The sequence below is a fragment of the Cheilinus undulatus genome, linkage group 4 (assembly GCF_018320785.1).
Source record: "Cheilinus undulatus linkage group 4, ASM1832078v1, whole genome shotgun sequence".
Taxonomy (NCBI): domain Eukaryota; kingdom Metazoa; phylum Chordata; class Actinopteri; order Labriformes; family Labridae; genus Cheilinus; species Cheilinus undulatus.
In genome coordinates this window covers 32,114,685-32,131,854 of record NC_054868.1, presented here as the reverse complement: position 1 = coordinate 32,131,854, position 17,170 = coordinate 32,114,685, and the positions used below count along the sequence as shown (strand labels likewise).

Genomic DNA, 17,170 nt, shown 5'->3' with positions numbered 1-17,170 from the left:
ATTTGGGTCACTTTTGACTGCAGGGTGAACATAACCTGAGGTTACTACAGTTTTTGATACTTCAGTACTTTTCTATATCAGAGACAATGCAGCTTCTTTAATTTCAAAAGCTGGTGGAGGTGAAAAGTACAGAAGATTAGACGATGGCTCTTCAGTCATACTTAAACCAAAAGCCTCTGCAAGCTAGAGTCCAAGAGCACTGCTCTTATTGCATAAATGCATCATCACTGTCACTATACTAACATGTTTCCTTCATATACGTGTAGTTTTTACAGTGTGAAGGAGTTTGCCTGCCATCTTCACATCTTCACATTAGTAATTTTTGAAATGTCTCTGTCATGTGTTTAAACCAAAGTTCTACATTTCTAAGTGATGTCTGACTTATAGTAAGCTTGGGTGTTTTTGTTACCCTATATGTCTCCTGGGTGTGGTTTCTACACAAGGTGGTTTTTACAGGCTTCTACCACACCCTCACACATATTTCTTATTTCTCATGTTTTTTAACGTACCTTGTACTCCAATGTGTGTGTGAATAACTAAATAAGTAATAAAAAAATCAAATGATATTGGTACCTGTTTCAGCTCCACAGTAACAAAACAAAGTCTTTCGGCACCCATTGTTGGGTCAATTTTAAATGTAGTTTTCTAAAGTTGGTTCAGGACCAAGACCAAGTCTCTACCTAATCCCATTTCTGCTGCCCAAAGTATATAAGCATGATTCACTCATCCATATGTCTCTGACTCCGCTTTCACATCTGCCCTAAAGCATGCGCTTTGTTAGTGAATTTACGTTATCAAATTGTGCAGGCAACCTCCTGTACACTGTATACACTGCACTAAACACTGGCAATGTTGCCACTGTTCAGACTGTGCAGCAGTTTCTGACAGACTCCCTATCAATCTCATTAACTATTCTCCTACACATCTGTTTTATGAAGTAAATGGACTTTCACAAAGATTTTTCAGTACCTACTATGCTGAGATACAAAACACAGATTCCAGCGCTTCATTTCAGTACCCCATCCTGACGCTTTTTATCATTTTGCTGTTTGGAGCAATATCTTTGCTCCACTCCTTGTAGCTACCAAGGGTAGAGTCACACTGACTGACACATCTGCTTTACTGTTTGTGTCTGATGCAATGCCAATTTCTGAATTTTGTTTGAGCCTCTTTCATAAAGAAGTTACAACTGTTTACTTATGTTTTATAGGCATCTTTTTAAGGTATCTCTCTAAATCATCTACCATACCAAGACAGCTTTTGCTCACCTGCTGACATTTAACACACTGTCTTCTATAAAAATGATTGATTTAGGCACCATTTTAAAACTTTTAATACCGGTATCAGAAAACTATGCACACTAGTCCAACCAACTGGACCTTGGGATCTAGCATGCTTGGGAACTATACAGATTTCCCATGTATGTCAAAATGAAGGTTCATACCGATAGAAGTACTAGGGTTTATGTAACTACAATAGATCATGTGAGTGGGTATGCCCACAAGCATGGTTTTTGCATTTCCATAGATAAATACAAGCAATTTGTTTCCATCACCAAACTATTTTTACTATAGGTTCATACTTTCATTTCTGTTTTTACATTATTTTTCCTAGGCTTCTGCTTCCAGTTGTTTCAGACCCAATTAATGCTGATGTGGCCCAGGTTGAAACTGAGTTTGACACCCCTGGCCTTGACATTCAGTTTTGTTAGTTCCACAGTATTATTTTCTTTAAAAAAAAAAAAAATGAAGAAAGACAACACTGAAGTAACAACTTAAATGCCTGTGGAGTCAAAGAGTGAGTTGTTGACAATGCTTTAACACTTGTTCACACTTTCACACAGGCTAAGCTAACAGACTGCTGAGCTACACATCATTCCTACAGGTCATCAGCTTTCCCCAGAAAAACACTCTTTTCTCAGAGTTTGGATTCTCCTGGATTATTTTGGGTCGTCTGTGTCCGTTTGTGTACTCAGGTCTGGTTCAGAGAGTTTTTGGGAACTTTGTGGCCAACGAACCTGTCTCACCTCCATGTCTTCACAGGGCTGACCCCTTCATCTACCCCCGTCATCCCTGTCTCACCCTCACCATCGATTCCCTCATTCTTCTCTCACCGCACATTTTTCTCCCTTCTTTACTCCAACATCACACACACACACACACACACACACACACACACACACACACCCCTCCAGCCAACCCACACGCAAAAACACGTCCACACTCTAGACCCACATATGAGCGAGCACACACTGATACACAAACACACTCTCAGACTCACACCCCTCCCCCTCTCTGGCTCACAAACACACACGGAGTCACGCAAACAGGCGCTAACACACTCTACCACACACACCCCTCCCTCCCAGGCTTACAAACACACACACACACACACACACAACACACACACACAAATATCCTCTCTGTAGCCAAGCTCTCATGCACGCATACACACACAGCCCTCCCCCTTGCTCTAAAGCTCACACACACATAGGAAAGCTCACACACACTCTCTCACATAACCAAACCCACAGTCTCATGTTCCATCTCTGACACACACTCTTTTTTCCTCTCACGCACACACACAGCCAAGTACGCAAGCATACAATTACAGATTCTCAGACTCATGCATCTCTGCTACAGTATACATCACGCACACATCAAACACACTATTCTCTCTCAGCCACAGATGAGCAAATATGACATTCACACACAAACACAACCTCCTGTCATGGAACTCTTCGTACGTTTGGATAACACACAAACTCAGCTCTGCACGCACACTAGGGGCGTTGGAAATGATCTCTTCCACGATGCATCGTGATGCAGATGTGGACGATTCTGCATCGATGCAGAGGCGGCTCATGATCAGTGCAGACGGGCGCTTCTTGTGTATTTCCCCTAGCAGCTGGGGGGAAACCAGACAGACACCAGTCTATCCATTGTGGATCCTGACACACCAGGTAGAAGGTGTTAAAATACATATTCGTTGATATATTTAGCGTTGTTCCGATACCAGTATTAGAAAAACCTCTGATACTGCTGTGAATGTGGGTATTGGTATCAGCGAGTACATATGTTCACGCACAGATCCAACTCCATTCGTTTAACTTAATATTTTGCTTTGTGTAGCTTGCTACATGTAAATTAATTCTTCTTAGTTGCTCAAAAACACTTCACACACAAACCACCGGAGGTGTTTGTGGAGGTGTGTAACAGAGCAAACAATTCGGCAGATTTTTACACCTGAAAGTCCAATAAGTCAACTGTGACATGTACAGTATGCAAGGCTGTAATTCTGAGGGGAGGCACCACTGTTGTCAACTTCAACATGAGCAACCTGATGAAGCATTTGAAGACCATCGCACAAAGGAGCACCATGATTTCACATTCAAAATAAAAGGAGAACAAGGGGACCCATTTCCGCAGTAAAGTTTGTAGGCAGCATGACTTAGCTAACACAAGAAATTTCCCCAAAACAGTATAACAGCAATGAGGATAATCAAAGTAATTGCTGAGTTTATTGTTTTGGACCACCAGCCTCTGTCCATCTTGTAAAACATTGGATTTTGCTGCTTATGTATCTCAGTTTACCAGAGGATAGATGGATATAAAAGATGACCAATAGCAATGATTCATGAAAAACAATTTAAATTAGGAAAAATGGAGATACAAGGTTTTGGCCTGATGCCAGGAATATGCATGAATTTGGTTAAATGTGAATGAAAACATTTGTTGAGTTTGTGCTAAAATCAAATTAATGTTTAAATATCCTCAAAATGCAAGTCTGCACATGACTGTTCTTGACTGTGCACAGCTGTGTTCAACTATGCTGCAACCACCCTTGGAGACTGTGGGGGTTCTCAGTCCCTGTCACTCCTGATGTAAATTGTAGAATGTACAGGTAACTCTAAAGTTGTGTGCCTTGTATGCCATCAGATGGCAGTATTTCAATACAGTGGCGTCAGAGGTGTCGTAAGTCTATGCATGAAATGTGAGTTATTATTTCAATATTTAGCCGTTAACTCACATAAATTAGCAGGAAAAATGACTTTTGTGAAATGAGACATTAAGGTAACCTGACACACCAGATGGACTGTTTCATATATTTACTGCATTGATATATTGCACATTCATCTGGGAAAGCTCCCATTGAAGGCGTGTGGGAAGGGCAGGACTTTTCAAAAAAATCTTGGAAGGTGATTGGAGGAAGATCCCAAACTTTCTGTTTGTCACATTCATGACGGGCCAATCAGAGCGACAAGATTAAAGTTCTGCACAGGCTACCGCTGCCATAATGGTGGAGCCCTTCTGTGAATAGATTTATGCCAACGCCAGTTAGGAGACATGCTCAAACACCTCTGCTAAGACAAGCTTTCAGTGTCTGACAGACTGACAGACTCCCTATCAATCTCATTAACTATTCTCCTACACATCTGTTTTATGAAGTAAATGGACTTTCACAAAGATTTTTCAGTACCTACTACGCTGAGCTACAAAACACAGATTCCAGCGCTTCATTTTAGTACCCCATCCTGACGCTTTTTATCATTTTGCTGTTTGGAGCAATATCTTTGCTCCACTCCTTGTAGCTACCAAGGGTAGAGTCACACTGACTGACACATCTGCTTTATTGTTTGTGTCTGATGCAATGCCAATTTCTGAATTTTGTTTGAGCCTCTTACATAAAGAAGTTACAACTGTTTACTTATGTTTTAATGGCATCTTTTTAAGGTATCTCTCTAAATCATCTACCATACCAAGACAGCTTTTGCTCACCTGCTGACATTTAACACACTGTCTTCTATAAAAATGATTGATTCAGGCACCATTTTAAAACTTTTAATACCGGTATCAGAAAACTATGCACACTAGTCCAACCAACTGGACCTTGGGATCTAGCATGCTTGGGAACTATACAGATTTCCCATGTATGTCAAAATGAAGGTTCATACCTATAGAAGTACTAGGGTTTATGTAACTACAATAGATCCTGCGAGTGTGTATACCCACAAGCATGGTTTTTGCATTTCCATAGATAAATACAAGCATTTGTTTCCATCACCAAACTATTTTTACCATAGGTTCATACTTTCATTTCTGTTTTTACATTATTTTTCCTAGGCTTCTGCTTCCAGTTGTTTCAGACCCAATTAATGCTGATGTGGCCCATGACAGGCCAATCAGAGCGACAAGATTGAAGTTCTGCACAGGCTACCGCTGCCATAATGGTGGAGCCCTTCTGTGAATAGATTTATGCCAACGCCAGTCAGGAGACATGCTCAAACACCTCTGCTAAGACAAGCTTTCAGTGTAACTTGGTTCTTGTTTCAAAGGAAAATGTGGTCCAGTCCTGATTACACTGCCGCTTTCCTACAGCTGCATCCAAGCTCATAGCTACCGCAGCAGCAGCCATTGGGTACACTGGCAGACCCCACCTGTAACGATCGCAGACCCATACTGAAGCAGGCCGGGAGAAGAGCGAAAACATCTTTGCCATCATGAAAAGCTTTAGGTGTTGTTGTACTCTTTAGCTCATACAGAGATGTGGTTCAGTTCTAATAAAAATGGTGCTATGTTGGGGCAGCCACTGTAATAGGCTAGTACAACAAAACTAGAGTGTGCTGAAATGGGACAATAAATCATGTGATTGATTGATTTAAAAAAAAAAACTAATAATAAGAATGACATTTTTTTCAAAATGAGTGCACTAATTGTGGACCTTAATTGCGATTAATGTAATTAATCTTGAAAAAAATGCCTTTTTTTATTTGGCAAAGGAATTTATACTGACATTAGAAGTTTATCTGACTGCTTGCCATCTTTGAAAAAGCATAAGCATGTGCAGTAATATAGAAAATGGAGGACTGGATGAATCATGATGCATCGTGACACTGAATTGAATCGTTGGCCTGGTAATCGTAATCAAATCGAGACCGGTCAAAATGCACAGCTCTAATGCTCTCACACACATATCCGAACTCCCTCAGTATAGCTGACATACACTCCGTCCTTCATGCAGCACATTCTCTCTCTCTCCAACACACAAACACTCACAGAATCCTCAATAATAAAACAGATACAAACACACACCACCCGCCCTCCTCCTCCTCACATATACCATACCACCCACACACCCTGTGCACAAACACACAAACATACTTTCTTTTGAGCATGCTCATACTCACACAGACTGTCCTTTCCTCTTTCATAAACAAAGTAGATGCAGAAACACACTCTCCTTCCCTCTGTACCACACACAAACACACTGCCCTTGTCTGGAGCCACATACAATCACACAAACACACAATCACACAAACCTTGTGTCTGTCTCCCCCCGACACACACCCCTCCCTCTCTTACTGACTGCAGAACAAACACACACAAACACACACTAATAGTCAGACATATACACACCTCTCCAGAACAAATACACAAACACAGAAAAAGACACACAAAGAAACACACTAACACAGCATATGCACGAGCTTCTGAGACTCACTCACACACCCTCCCCTTCTGTTTCTAAAGCATGCATACACACACGCATCCTCACCCTCTGTCATACACTCCCTCTCCTCCTCTCTCGCTGAAACACTCTCACCCTGTGCTCTCTTTCTCTCTCTCTGCAACACACACCCTCCATCTTCTGTCGCTCTTTTCACACACAGACACACCATGTTACACAAACACACACAAACACCATTCCCTCTCTGTTCATCACACACACGCAGCTCCTTAAAGAAAGACACCCTGTTTCAGATGTAACTAAACCCAAGAGTTTTAAAAATGTCATTAGAACATCATAGTATCCACATGGCGGGCAACACAGATGTGATATAATGGCAATCAATTCAAAATCCAGAGGTGCCACAGGGCCAAATCTGACCAAACAGACAAAAATAAGTCATTCTCTTCATATTGTTTTGCAATGATTCTGACCCAGTTCATGAAAACAAAGCAATGCATGAAGCTGTATTATATGAAGACATACACTATATTGCCAAAAGTATTCGCTCATCTGCCTTGACTCGCACATGAACTTAAGTGACATCCCATTATTAATCCATATGGTTTAATATGACATCGGTCCACCCTTTGCAGCTACAACAGCTTCAACTCTTCTGGGAAGGCTTTCCACAGGTTTAGGAGTGTGTTTATGGGAATTTTTGACCATTCTTCCAGAAGCTTATTTGTGAGGTCACACACTGATGTTGGACGAGAAGGCCTGGCTCTCAGTTTCCGCTCTAATTCATCCCAAAGGTGTTCTATCAGGTTAAGGTCAGGACTCTGTGCTAGTCAAGTTCATCCTCACCAAACTCTCTCATCCATGTCTTTATGGACCTTGCTTTGTCCACTGGTGCACAGTCATGTTGGAACAGGAAGGGGCCATCTCCAAACTGTTCCCACAAAGTTGGGAGCATGGAGCTGTCCAAAATCTCTTGGTATGCTGAAGCATTCAGAGTTCCTTTCACTGGAACTAAGGGGCCAAGCCAAGCTCCTGAAAAACCACCCCACACCATAATCCCCCCTCCACCAAACTTTACACTTGGCACAATGCACTCAGACAAGTACTTTTCTCCTGGCAACCGCCGAACCCAGACTCGTCCATCAGAGTGCCAGATGGAGTCCAATTCGTCACTCCAGAGAAGGCGTCTCGTCTGCTCTAGAGTCCAGTGGCAGCGTGCTTTACACCACTGCATCCGACACTTTGCGTTGCACTTGGTGATGTATGGTTTGGATGCAGCTGCTCGGCCATGGAAACCCATTCCATGAAGCTCTCTACACACTGCTCTTGAGCTAATCTGAAGGCCACATGAAGTTTGGAGGTCCGTAGTGATTGATTCTACAGAAAGTTGGCGACCTCTGCACAATATGCACCTCAGCATCCGCTGACCTCACTCCGTCGTTTTACGTGGCCTACCACTTGGTGGCTGAGTTGCTGTCGTTTCCTGAAAGTTGACTGTGGAATATTTAGGAGCGAGGAAATTTCATGACTGGACTTGTTGCACAGGTGGCATCCTATCACAGTACCACGCTGGAATTCACCGAGCACCTGAGAGCGACCCATTCTATCACAAATGTTTGTAGAAACAGTCTGAATGCCTAGGTGCTTTATTTTATACACCTGTGGCCATGGAAGTGATTGGAACACCTGATTTCAATTATTTGGATGGGTGAGTGAATACTTTTGCAATACAGCGTATGTAGAATTAGTAACCAAGCAATGCCAGCGTAGGCCAGCAGGGGACTGGGGGGAAGGAAATATTGTGTTTCAGCATAGTATGGAGCAACAGGTGCTAGTGTGAGTGCACCCAATTCAACACACACTCATAATGACACAAATAAAGTTAGGGACGCACATATGCATCGGTTCAACATCAGTATCAGCTTTTGATAAACATCGGCCATTGAAAAATAACATGGGCATGAACCGATATTAGCAGCAGATGTTTAACTGTTTGTCTTATAAATATAATGCTGATCTGAATGACTGATTTAGAGTGGAGATTCATTACTAGAAAGAAGACGTGACCTGTGAGACTGAGTTTTAATGGTTGATCATGAGAAAAAATGGCTGAAAACCATACATCTCTTGACGGCCACTCTCACAGATTGTACATGTGAGACACAGTATATCTCAGACAGGTAAACAGGGCAAGTAGGAATTTAGAGGGGGTAAGGAGATTTGGGAAGCACTTGCCCTGAAGTGCAAGTAGGCAAAAACCTTAACGTCAGACCCTGCCTACCATCCCAAATTACTAGGGACGCACGTTATTGTCGGCAGTGTATTGGTATCAGCCGATAATAAAATTTACGCCAATCTGTACGGCCGATAATGTGACGTCATAATTAAGCGCACATGATGACACCGGCCGTGTGCCAGCAACAACAAACTCAACATGTCGGCTGTGTGGAAGAATTCTGAGGTGTGGGAAGCAAAGTAGCTGTTTGCAACGCTTATAAAGTTCATGAGATGCATGGAGGAGCTCGGAGCTCAACACGCCTTTAACACCAGCAGTTTAATTTTGCATCTTAAAAACCATCACCCTGATGACTACAAGGACTTTCTTAAGATAAAGAATGACAAAACTTCATGCCAGGGAAAACTCGTCAGCAGCCTCTACTTAAGCGATTCGACAAAGCTAAAAAATACAGCAGCGACCATCCAAAGGTAAGGAGCTGAACAGGAAAATAAGTTAATTTATAGTTCTTGATAACCAGACTTATAGCATGTTAGAATAAACAGGCTCCCATGGGATAATGATACATTTAAAGCCCCGCTACGTTGTACCTAGCTGGCGCTTATAGCCTCACCTGAACAGCAAAACTTCGTTTTCAGTCACATAAAGAAGCTCCTAGTTAAAGGTAAATATATTAACTTCACCACGGACATATGGACATCAACTGTCCGTCCTGTTAGCATGTTGAGCCTCACTGCCTCAGTGGATATGAGGATTTCTCTCTTAAAAAGCCTGTCCTGAACTAACAGGAGCGCTCACACAGCAGCCACAATAGCAGTCGCTTTTGACAACATGTTTCAGATATGGAAAATATAGAAAAAGAACATGCATGTGGAGCTACATGACAGTGCACAAAACATGGCAAAACCAATGATGGATTTCTTTGTGCCAAGTCTCCCGTGCACACTCGAAGGTGCACGAAGGTGTACTGTCTCCAGTATTGGAGATGTGGGTGTCACTGGGTTGTTACAGAGCTGTTTACAGTGAAATGCCAATTAAACTTGGTTGTTTAGTTAGTTTGTGCTGTTTAAAGCAGAATCAGGTGAACTACTTCAGTTGAAGTTTTATTTCTGTTGTTCATCTGGAGTCTCAAAAATTTAAAATCATATTTAAGATCCGAACTATAGCTAGATTTTTTTGCATTTAAGAATCTGTCTTTTTGTTGTTGTTTTTGTTATTTAAAGAACTTTGTCAGGAGTATCTCAAGGAGCCATCCTGCAAACTGGCTGAGTATGTGCATTATGAAGATCAGAAGTCTAATCTGGGATTAAATTATGCAGAGACCCGTTTCAGAATTAGCTACACAAACAGTGTAAAATGCTCAGATGAGCAACCTGTGAGAGTGGCCAGATAAACAGTCTGCAGCCTGCAAGACTGTTCTGGAAAATGTTGGCATTGTAGGAGTCTTACTTTAAAGGAGGCAATGGAAAAACATCTGCCACCAGGTAAATTGTTATTTTAATCATCTGGATCGGCACTGGCCCTAAATTTTTACAACTGGTTCATCACTAAATAAAATCATTGGAAAGTTATCTTGCTAGGTTATCTTGTCCCGAGCAAAACTAATGAGGCAGCAATTACACTTTCATCCACGGTGTTCCAGAGCTGTATCAGTTTGAGCTAGCACTAATAAATTTCAGCAAAAATCATTATCTTGATTATCTTGACTGATAATGCAATCATGATTATTAGACTCTACTACAAACCAATTTAATGCATGCATGAATTTTAAACATTTAAGAAAAATATTGAGGTTTGGTCCATCTGGCAGAGCAGATGCCAATGTACAGTGGCTACATCCCTGATACATTAGTCACTGGATCAATTTCCAGTCCTGGTGCTGTTTGGTGTAAGTCCTTCCCCTGCTTTATCCCCCCATTTCCCTGTTTCTCTTCAAATATCCTATCAGAATCAAAGTAAAAAGCCCAAAATTAATCATTAAAAATCATATTATCTTGAGAGGTGGCTTTTCTTCATCAGAAAAAGTCATTTCTTGTGTCATTCACTGAAAGGTTTTATCCACAACAAAATCTCTTGGTTTTATAAATTTCATTAGAACTGATTCTACACAGGAATAGTCAAAGAGATGTGTACTCTAATTATAATTGGTGCATGCCAATAAACGGACATAAGTGATCAGTCCCCATTTACTGTCTGTCATACCTGAACAGAGGTGGTATAAGTTATATGTGCTTACAAACATACAGGTGAGGAGAAATGCTTTTAGAAGAGTCTCAGAAAGATCTCAAATGAATAAATATTACCCATAAGTAGATGTTTTAAGTCCTTAAAATAGCATGCACAAACAGTTATGCAATAAATTACTGCGTTTAGAGTTTTGTTTTGTTTTGTTTTGTTTTTTTTTGCAGATATAGTTAAGCAGGGAAACGATGTAAGAGCAAGTAACTTCAATAATTGAACAGCTGCCCCAGAAACAAATTCAGAATGAAAGCATTGTGTGAAATTGCAGTTAGTCTTATCATTGGAAAAAAGGGCAGGCTTTTACTTTGAAATGCTTTAAGAAGTTTTACTGTGGCTAGCATTCTGGCCATTAACATATTGACCATCAGGATGCATACAATGAAGCTGCTTCAGCACACAGTGCTTTTCAACTCTCTGAACCTCACGCAGCATGAACGCTTGTTCAGTGGCTTCAGGATTTAAAACACTTTGTCAATCATGATGCATGAATAAAATTGTATAAGTCATTGTTTACTAAAGAAATTAGTGCTTTGCAGGTCCAGACACAACACTGCAAGCACTCGCTGTAATGTTGAGGGGGGATGCGCTTTGTTTACCACTTGACAAAATTAGAGAATCATTACAAGTGGCACAAGACTATTTTGGTTTTATGATCATGAGAAACTCAATCAATCACCCAGCACTAGTTTAAACTCAGTGGGTGCTGAGAAGGGTGATGCTGAGGGAGAGTCAGGTGTAATTTTATAGGGTTGGATGATGACAGGTGTCACCACATGCATCACCTGCCTCCAGATCAGAAAAGAGAATAATTCAACTAAATGGCTCAGTTTTAACCAGTGAAGGGCACTTATGCATATTTCCGCAACATCCATCCACTATCTATACCGCTTAATTTCAACCTGAACACTTCACATTAATAAGCACATGAACAGTTTTCAAGATTTGACAGATTTTGATAGTAACATTGCTTGTTTCAGGATTTCACATCTGTATGATACTGCTATTTTAACTGATTTTTATGTATTAAAGAGGTTGTGTGGCAAATTAACCTACAGAGCATCTCCTTGATGAACCATGATAGGTGTTACACCTGTGCAGTAAGTCAGCATCATGGACAATCTCTGATTGCTCTCTGCACTCTGAGGTTTTGGACAGCACTCAGCGTGGCAGACCTTCCACAAGAGCACCCGAATGGAGTGGAAGTATGTAAGGGGAGGATGGAGGGAGCAGTTTCAGAAAGGCCCATGCTGACAAACAACCGGTCACACTCACAGCTATGGACACTTTTGAGCAGTGATATTCATCAACCACATGCAGCTCTTTTAAATCTTATTTTAAAAAAACATATGAAACACCCAAAATTGAGGATAAAAGGGAATAAATGCTTTTAAATTGGAAATAAAATGTATTCAAAGTCATGTAAACACTGTTTTCCACACAATAATAAAACTTGGTCAAGCTTTGCACACATAATGGAAAACCTTTATTTTTTCTTTAGATTACTAATATCACATGCGCATTCCAGACAGAAGGCACGTAAAAGCATTTTTTTAAAACGGCAGCCATTTTATCATCGAAAAAAAACTGATCTTTACTCTGAAATATATTTCGGAGGGGCACTGTGCCTGACATTCTTACCAGGGATGTGTTGATCAGCAGGATTCAGACAGATGTCAAGTCAAACTCTTATTGGTTTGACTTGACACGGCAGCCCAGCGGGCCAGGGGATTTGCTTTAACCCCACAACCAAGCTACCTGTTTGAGGGCGCATCTCCAGCTGAAGATGAGGCGCTGCGAGTCAATGATGGTAAATAACTGAACTCAGTATGCATTATTTTGTTCTGCCAGAAGAAGTGTCCACTGTTTCTACTTCACAGTGTTCTTCTTTGTCTTTTGGTAATGTGGCAGGTATTTCAAAGTTTGGTGCAGAGGCTGCTACTTGAACACGTCTGTGAAGCATCCCAGAATGATGGCAAACCACTGTGGCAAAACTGGAGGTGGGGTGGACGTGCTTACTCCAGACCAGAGCAGGACCATTCTGGGCACATCAGAGCATGTGGCACAAGTATTCTTTTAATATTGATCATGAGAGGCTAAAATCGCAACTGAGATTAAATGAACCGCCCAGCACTAGTTTGAACTGATGATACAGGCAGCGAGTGTTGAGACGGGTGAAGCTGAGGATGAGTCAGTTTAGGGTTGGTTGATGACAGTTGTCACCACAAGCGACACCTGCCTCTAGATCATTCAAGAGAAAAATTCAACCCAGTGCCTGGGTTTCAACCTGTAGAGGGTGTGGCTCGGCGCAGCTGGCGATGCTAAAATGGTAATGGAAAAGGATATCAGCACAGCCTGGTTTGGATCTGCACGGCCAAAAGTCATAGTGGAAAAGCCCCGAGTGAATCTGCTTCGTTAAAACACTGCTTTTCAACTCGCTATCTCACAGGGAATCAACATTTGTTCAGCAGGCTCAGATTGAGCTATGCTCACGTTTTCCCTCATGATGTGAATTTTGAATGTTTCTATGCAGAAAGGGCCTGTCCAATTGGGATTTGAACCAAGAGCTTTCTTGTTTTGATGTGACAGTGCTAACAGTATCCAGAGGTGACAGTATCCACCACTCTGCAGCCTCACTAGCACAACATGGAGAACTTGGTTTGTAAATGTAGGGATAGGTATTGATTGGGGTTCTTCTGATACTGGTGCTAAAATCAATACTTTTTATATGGTGTTGTTGCCTAAACAGTGCCTGAATCGATATTTCTGAGAGGGAAAAAGTGTGCTGAAAGTCAGCAGGAGACTAAAAGCTGTCTGGGTATCATAAATGAGTCACAGAAACATCTTTATAAGATGCCAGTCGAGTATGGGATGAGAAAAGCACACAAATTCCCTATCAATTTTCTTGCTTTTCAACTGGGGTGGTGGGGTACCAAAATGAAGTATCGATATCTGTGTTGTAATTCAGTCCAGTCTGTTTTAGATGTATTGGTGCCGGTACAACATTGGTACTGGATTTCGATACTCATCCCTGTCCAAATGTTGAGATTTGGGCCCATTAAATCCACAGCACCACTTTATACCCACACATTTAGAGTTTTCAGCAGACAAAAAGTGGTCTGGAGGTTTAGTTACTCTTTAATTTGCATTTTTACAGCAACATCCATAACACACCCCCAAAATGAATTCTTCACTTTTCAGACTACAGCATGCTTTCCAACACACATTCTCTCATTATCTTCACCAATCATTTATTTGATTTCATTCTTTTTTAACACACTGAAACCTCCACGCACACACGTACACATCACTTGGTAACACATAAGTTTCCTTCATGCACTCACACTGACACACACCTCCCATCCCTCTCTCTCTCTCTCACACACAAACACACACGCAAACAAACACAATCCCTCCCCCACTCTCCTAACACACACACATGCACAAACACACTCTCCCCTCCCCTTTGCCTGTGCCTCTAACACACTTCCCCTCTCTCTCTCTCTCTCTGACACACACACTTTTTATATGCTCCTTCTCACGCACACACACATGTCCTTCACAATCCTTTCTCTCTCACAGTAAACACACCTTCACTCCCACACATACACACTATTAGTTTCTCTGACACACACGCATGCAAACACAACAGGCAAGCATGCAATCACACACACATTTTCAAACACACACCAAACTACACACACTCCTGCTCTCTTTGTCACACACTCCTTACACACAGCTCTCCCCCTCCCTTCCTCATCTCTCTCTCACTCACACACACTCACAGTGTCTGTCTCTGTCACGCACACACTCTCCCCCTCCCATCCCTCACACACTCTCTCACACACACTCTCCCTCCTCCTGCCTCTGCTCTAACACACACTCACACATATGCACAAACACACACTGACACATACACTCACCACTCCCCCTCCCTCCCTCTCTAACAAACACACATAGAGCTGCTCCTTTCTCTCTCACGCTCTCTCCCCCCCCCCCGTGTGTATGTGCCTTTCTCTCACACTACCACACACACTTGCGCGCGCACTGAACATGAGCGCGAGCATACACAGAGAGACACACACCCTCACATGGAAGATCCAACAGCATATTAATCCAACATTTGTGATAACTTTATGAAACTGAACCGTTGCATTCTGGGTCAAACTTTTGTTATTTACAGTGGAAAAAAGCACGTTTTTATTAAACTTCAGCTCTTCGTTTTCACCTGAGAAAAAGTAACAAATATAAAACATATTCTAAGGTTTATATCTTAATGTTTGTATCTGTCATGTGTGCTTCACCTTGTCACTCAAAAACACACGTTCAATTGGTGATTTCAGTGTCACACATGTGCCTGCGCACATAATACACAAACTTGCGCACGCGCTGCACACCTCTTTGGAGCTGCTTTGTAAGGTGGATTTAACGCTCAAAATAACAAGCTAGCAAGAGACAAACGGGAGAGCTTCTCACTCATTTGACTTGTGCGCTTTAACAAACTTTAAAAATGACATGTGTTTACAACTTTAGTTCATCAAAAACACACCAACAAATACATGCGCGTACACACCCACTCGAGTCTCGCTGTCATTGGGGAGGAAAACACAAGCATGAAACAGTTTTTAACAAAAAAACGTGTCACGTTTCATTGACTTCCTCACCCCCGCAGTGGCGGTGCCGGTTTCATGCCTTCTCCATCGCTGTCCAGACTGTGAGCCTCCCGGTAGTCGAAGAGCGAGCGTACGGTCTCCGCCATGTTCACACCAGCGTTCGCTGATCTTCCGCCGCCGCACCGTTCAGCCTCTATCGCTCTTCTTTCCAGCCGCTCAACTGGCTCACACCAAGGTTATTCCAGCCGCTACCACCGCGGAGGACCGGAGGGGTGCGCCGCGCGCGGCAGTACACAACACTACCTTCAAAAGTAAGCTAACGTGTCTCTTCAGTCGTTTGCAGCCACACCACGAGGGATTTTAAACGTCGTGTTTTCAAAGCAGCACTATGGAGATAACATGAAGATATCAGGCACTTTTTGTATTTAAATCGGTGTTGTAGACCCCCGTAAAGAAGTGGACGCGCTCATGAAGCAGATGAAGAAAGTAGACCGTCTCAAAGAGGAGTGATTAGCTCGCTACCTGTGGAAAGAAATTATGACAATAAGAAATAGCGAGGGGAGAATATTACGCCAAGTTTGTCATTCACATTGGATAATCTACAGGTATTCTGGGAAAAATTTTCTGTCACCTTCAAACACCAAATGTGCTCGAATTCTGATTATATCAACAGGTTAATTCAACCTTCTGCCCATAATTTGCTGCATTTCACATAAATCACTGTCATTTCTCTGTAGCCTACACTTTGTCCTCTGTAATTTCGTTCATGCTCTTAATTAAGGTCCTGATTGACTGAGGCAATTTGTTAAAGTGAAAGATATATGAACCAGTTATCAAACCTGCATAGCAAATAGAGAAGAAAATATCTGAAAAGACCTTGCTTAACACCAGGATGCATTTAAATTATGTTTTCTGGTGGAATTTATTAATAAGTTATCAATATAATCTGACCTATCGACACCTTACTGAAACATAAGGACTTTTCTGTGGATACTGATTGTGAATGAAAAATGATTTGTTATTCATCCTGTGGGGAACATACTGTTTGCAGATTTAGTACATGCTATGGTATGCAATTGGCCAAATTGTACTGAAAACTCAGCCAAGCTTTTGGCATAATGTGGCTGTGATTTTTTAAGAACATAGTCTCAAAACCTTGTGTTGATTAAAAAAATAATGCCTCATTAATTTCAACCATAAATTGCATATAAAAAGAGAGACAATATGTGCTCACAAAACACTCTTGGCATGCATTGTTTGTGTCTGGAGTCAAGTTTCTAATAATTTGCTGATCATCAAGGAAAAGGGACTTACAAACTACACTGACGAGCTTCTTCCTATGCTTTCTATTCACAGAAAATTTAGATTAACATGTTTTTAGGAGCACTCTGTAAGGATGGAAATCTAAAGGAAACTCAAATCTGCTCTCTGTAATTGAGGAAATGTATTTTATTGCCAAAATAAACAGAATGAATAAGTGTTATCATTGCAAGTAGGGTTGTTAAAATGTTTGATTTTCTATTTTTGGTTGATTTAATGACAGTATGGCAGCAGATCATTAGCTGATCATGAGTGAAAATGAGTGAGACAGTGTGCAGGATTTTGCTTGCATTTA

General features: G+C 41.5%; 1 protein-coding gene across 2 annotated transcripts in view; it reads right to left on the bottom strand.

Annotated features, from left to right (window-relative positions):
- The window catches only part of si:dkey-117m1.4 (serine/arginine repetitive matrix protein 1), a 39,826-nt gene extending 24,086 nt beyond the window's left edge, over positions 1–15,740 (bottom strand). For both annotated transcript variants that reach the window (XM_041785862.1, XM_041785863.1), the window contains exon 1: positions 15,607–15,740. In XM_041785862.1, the coding sequence (XP_041641796.1) occupies positions 15,607–15,701 (95 nt within the window). In that variant the 5' untranslated portion in view covers positions 15,702–15,740. The remainder of the gene's footprint in view (positions 1–15,606) is intronic.
- Between the last annotated feature and the right edge of the window lie 1,430 nt (positions 15,741–17,170).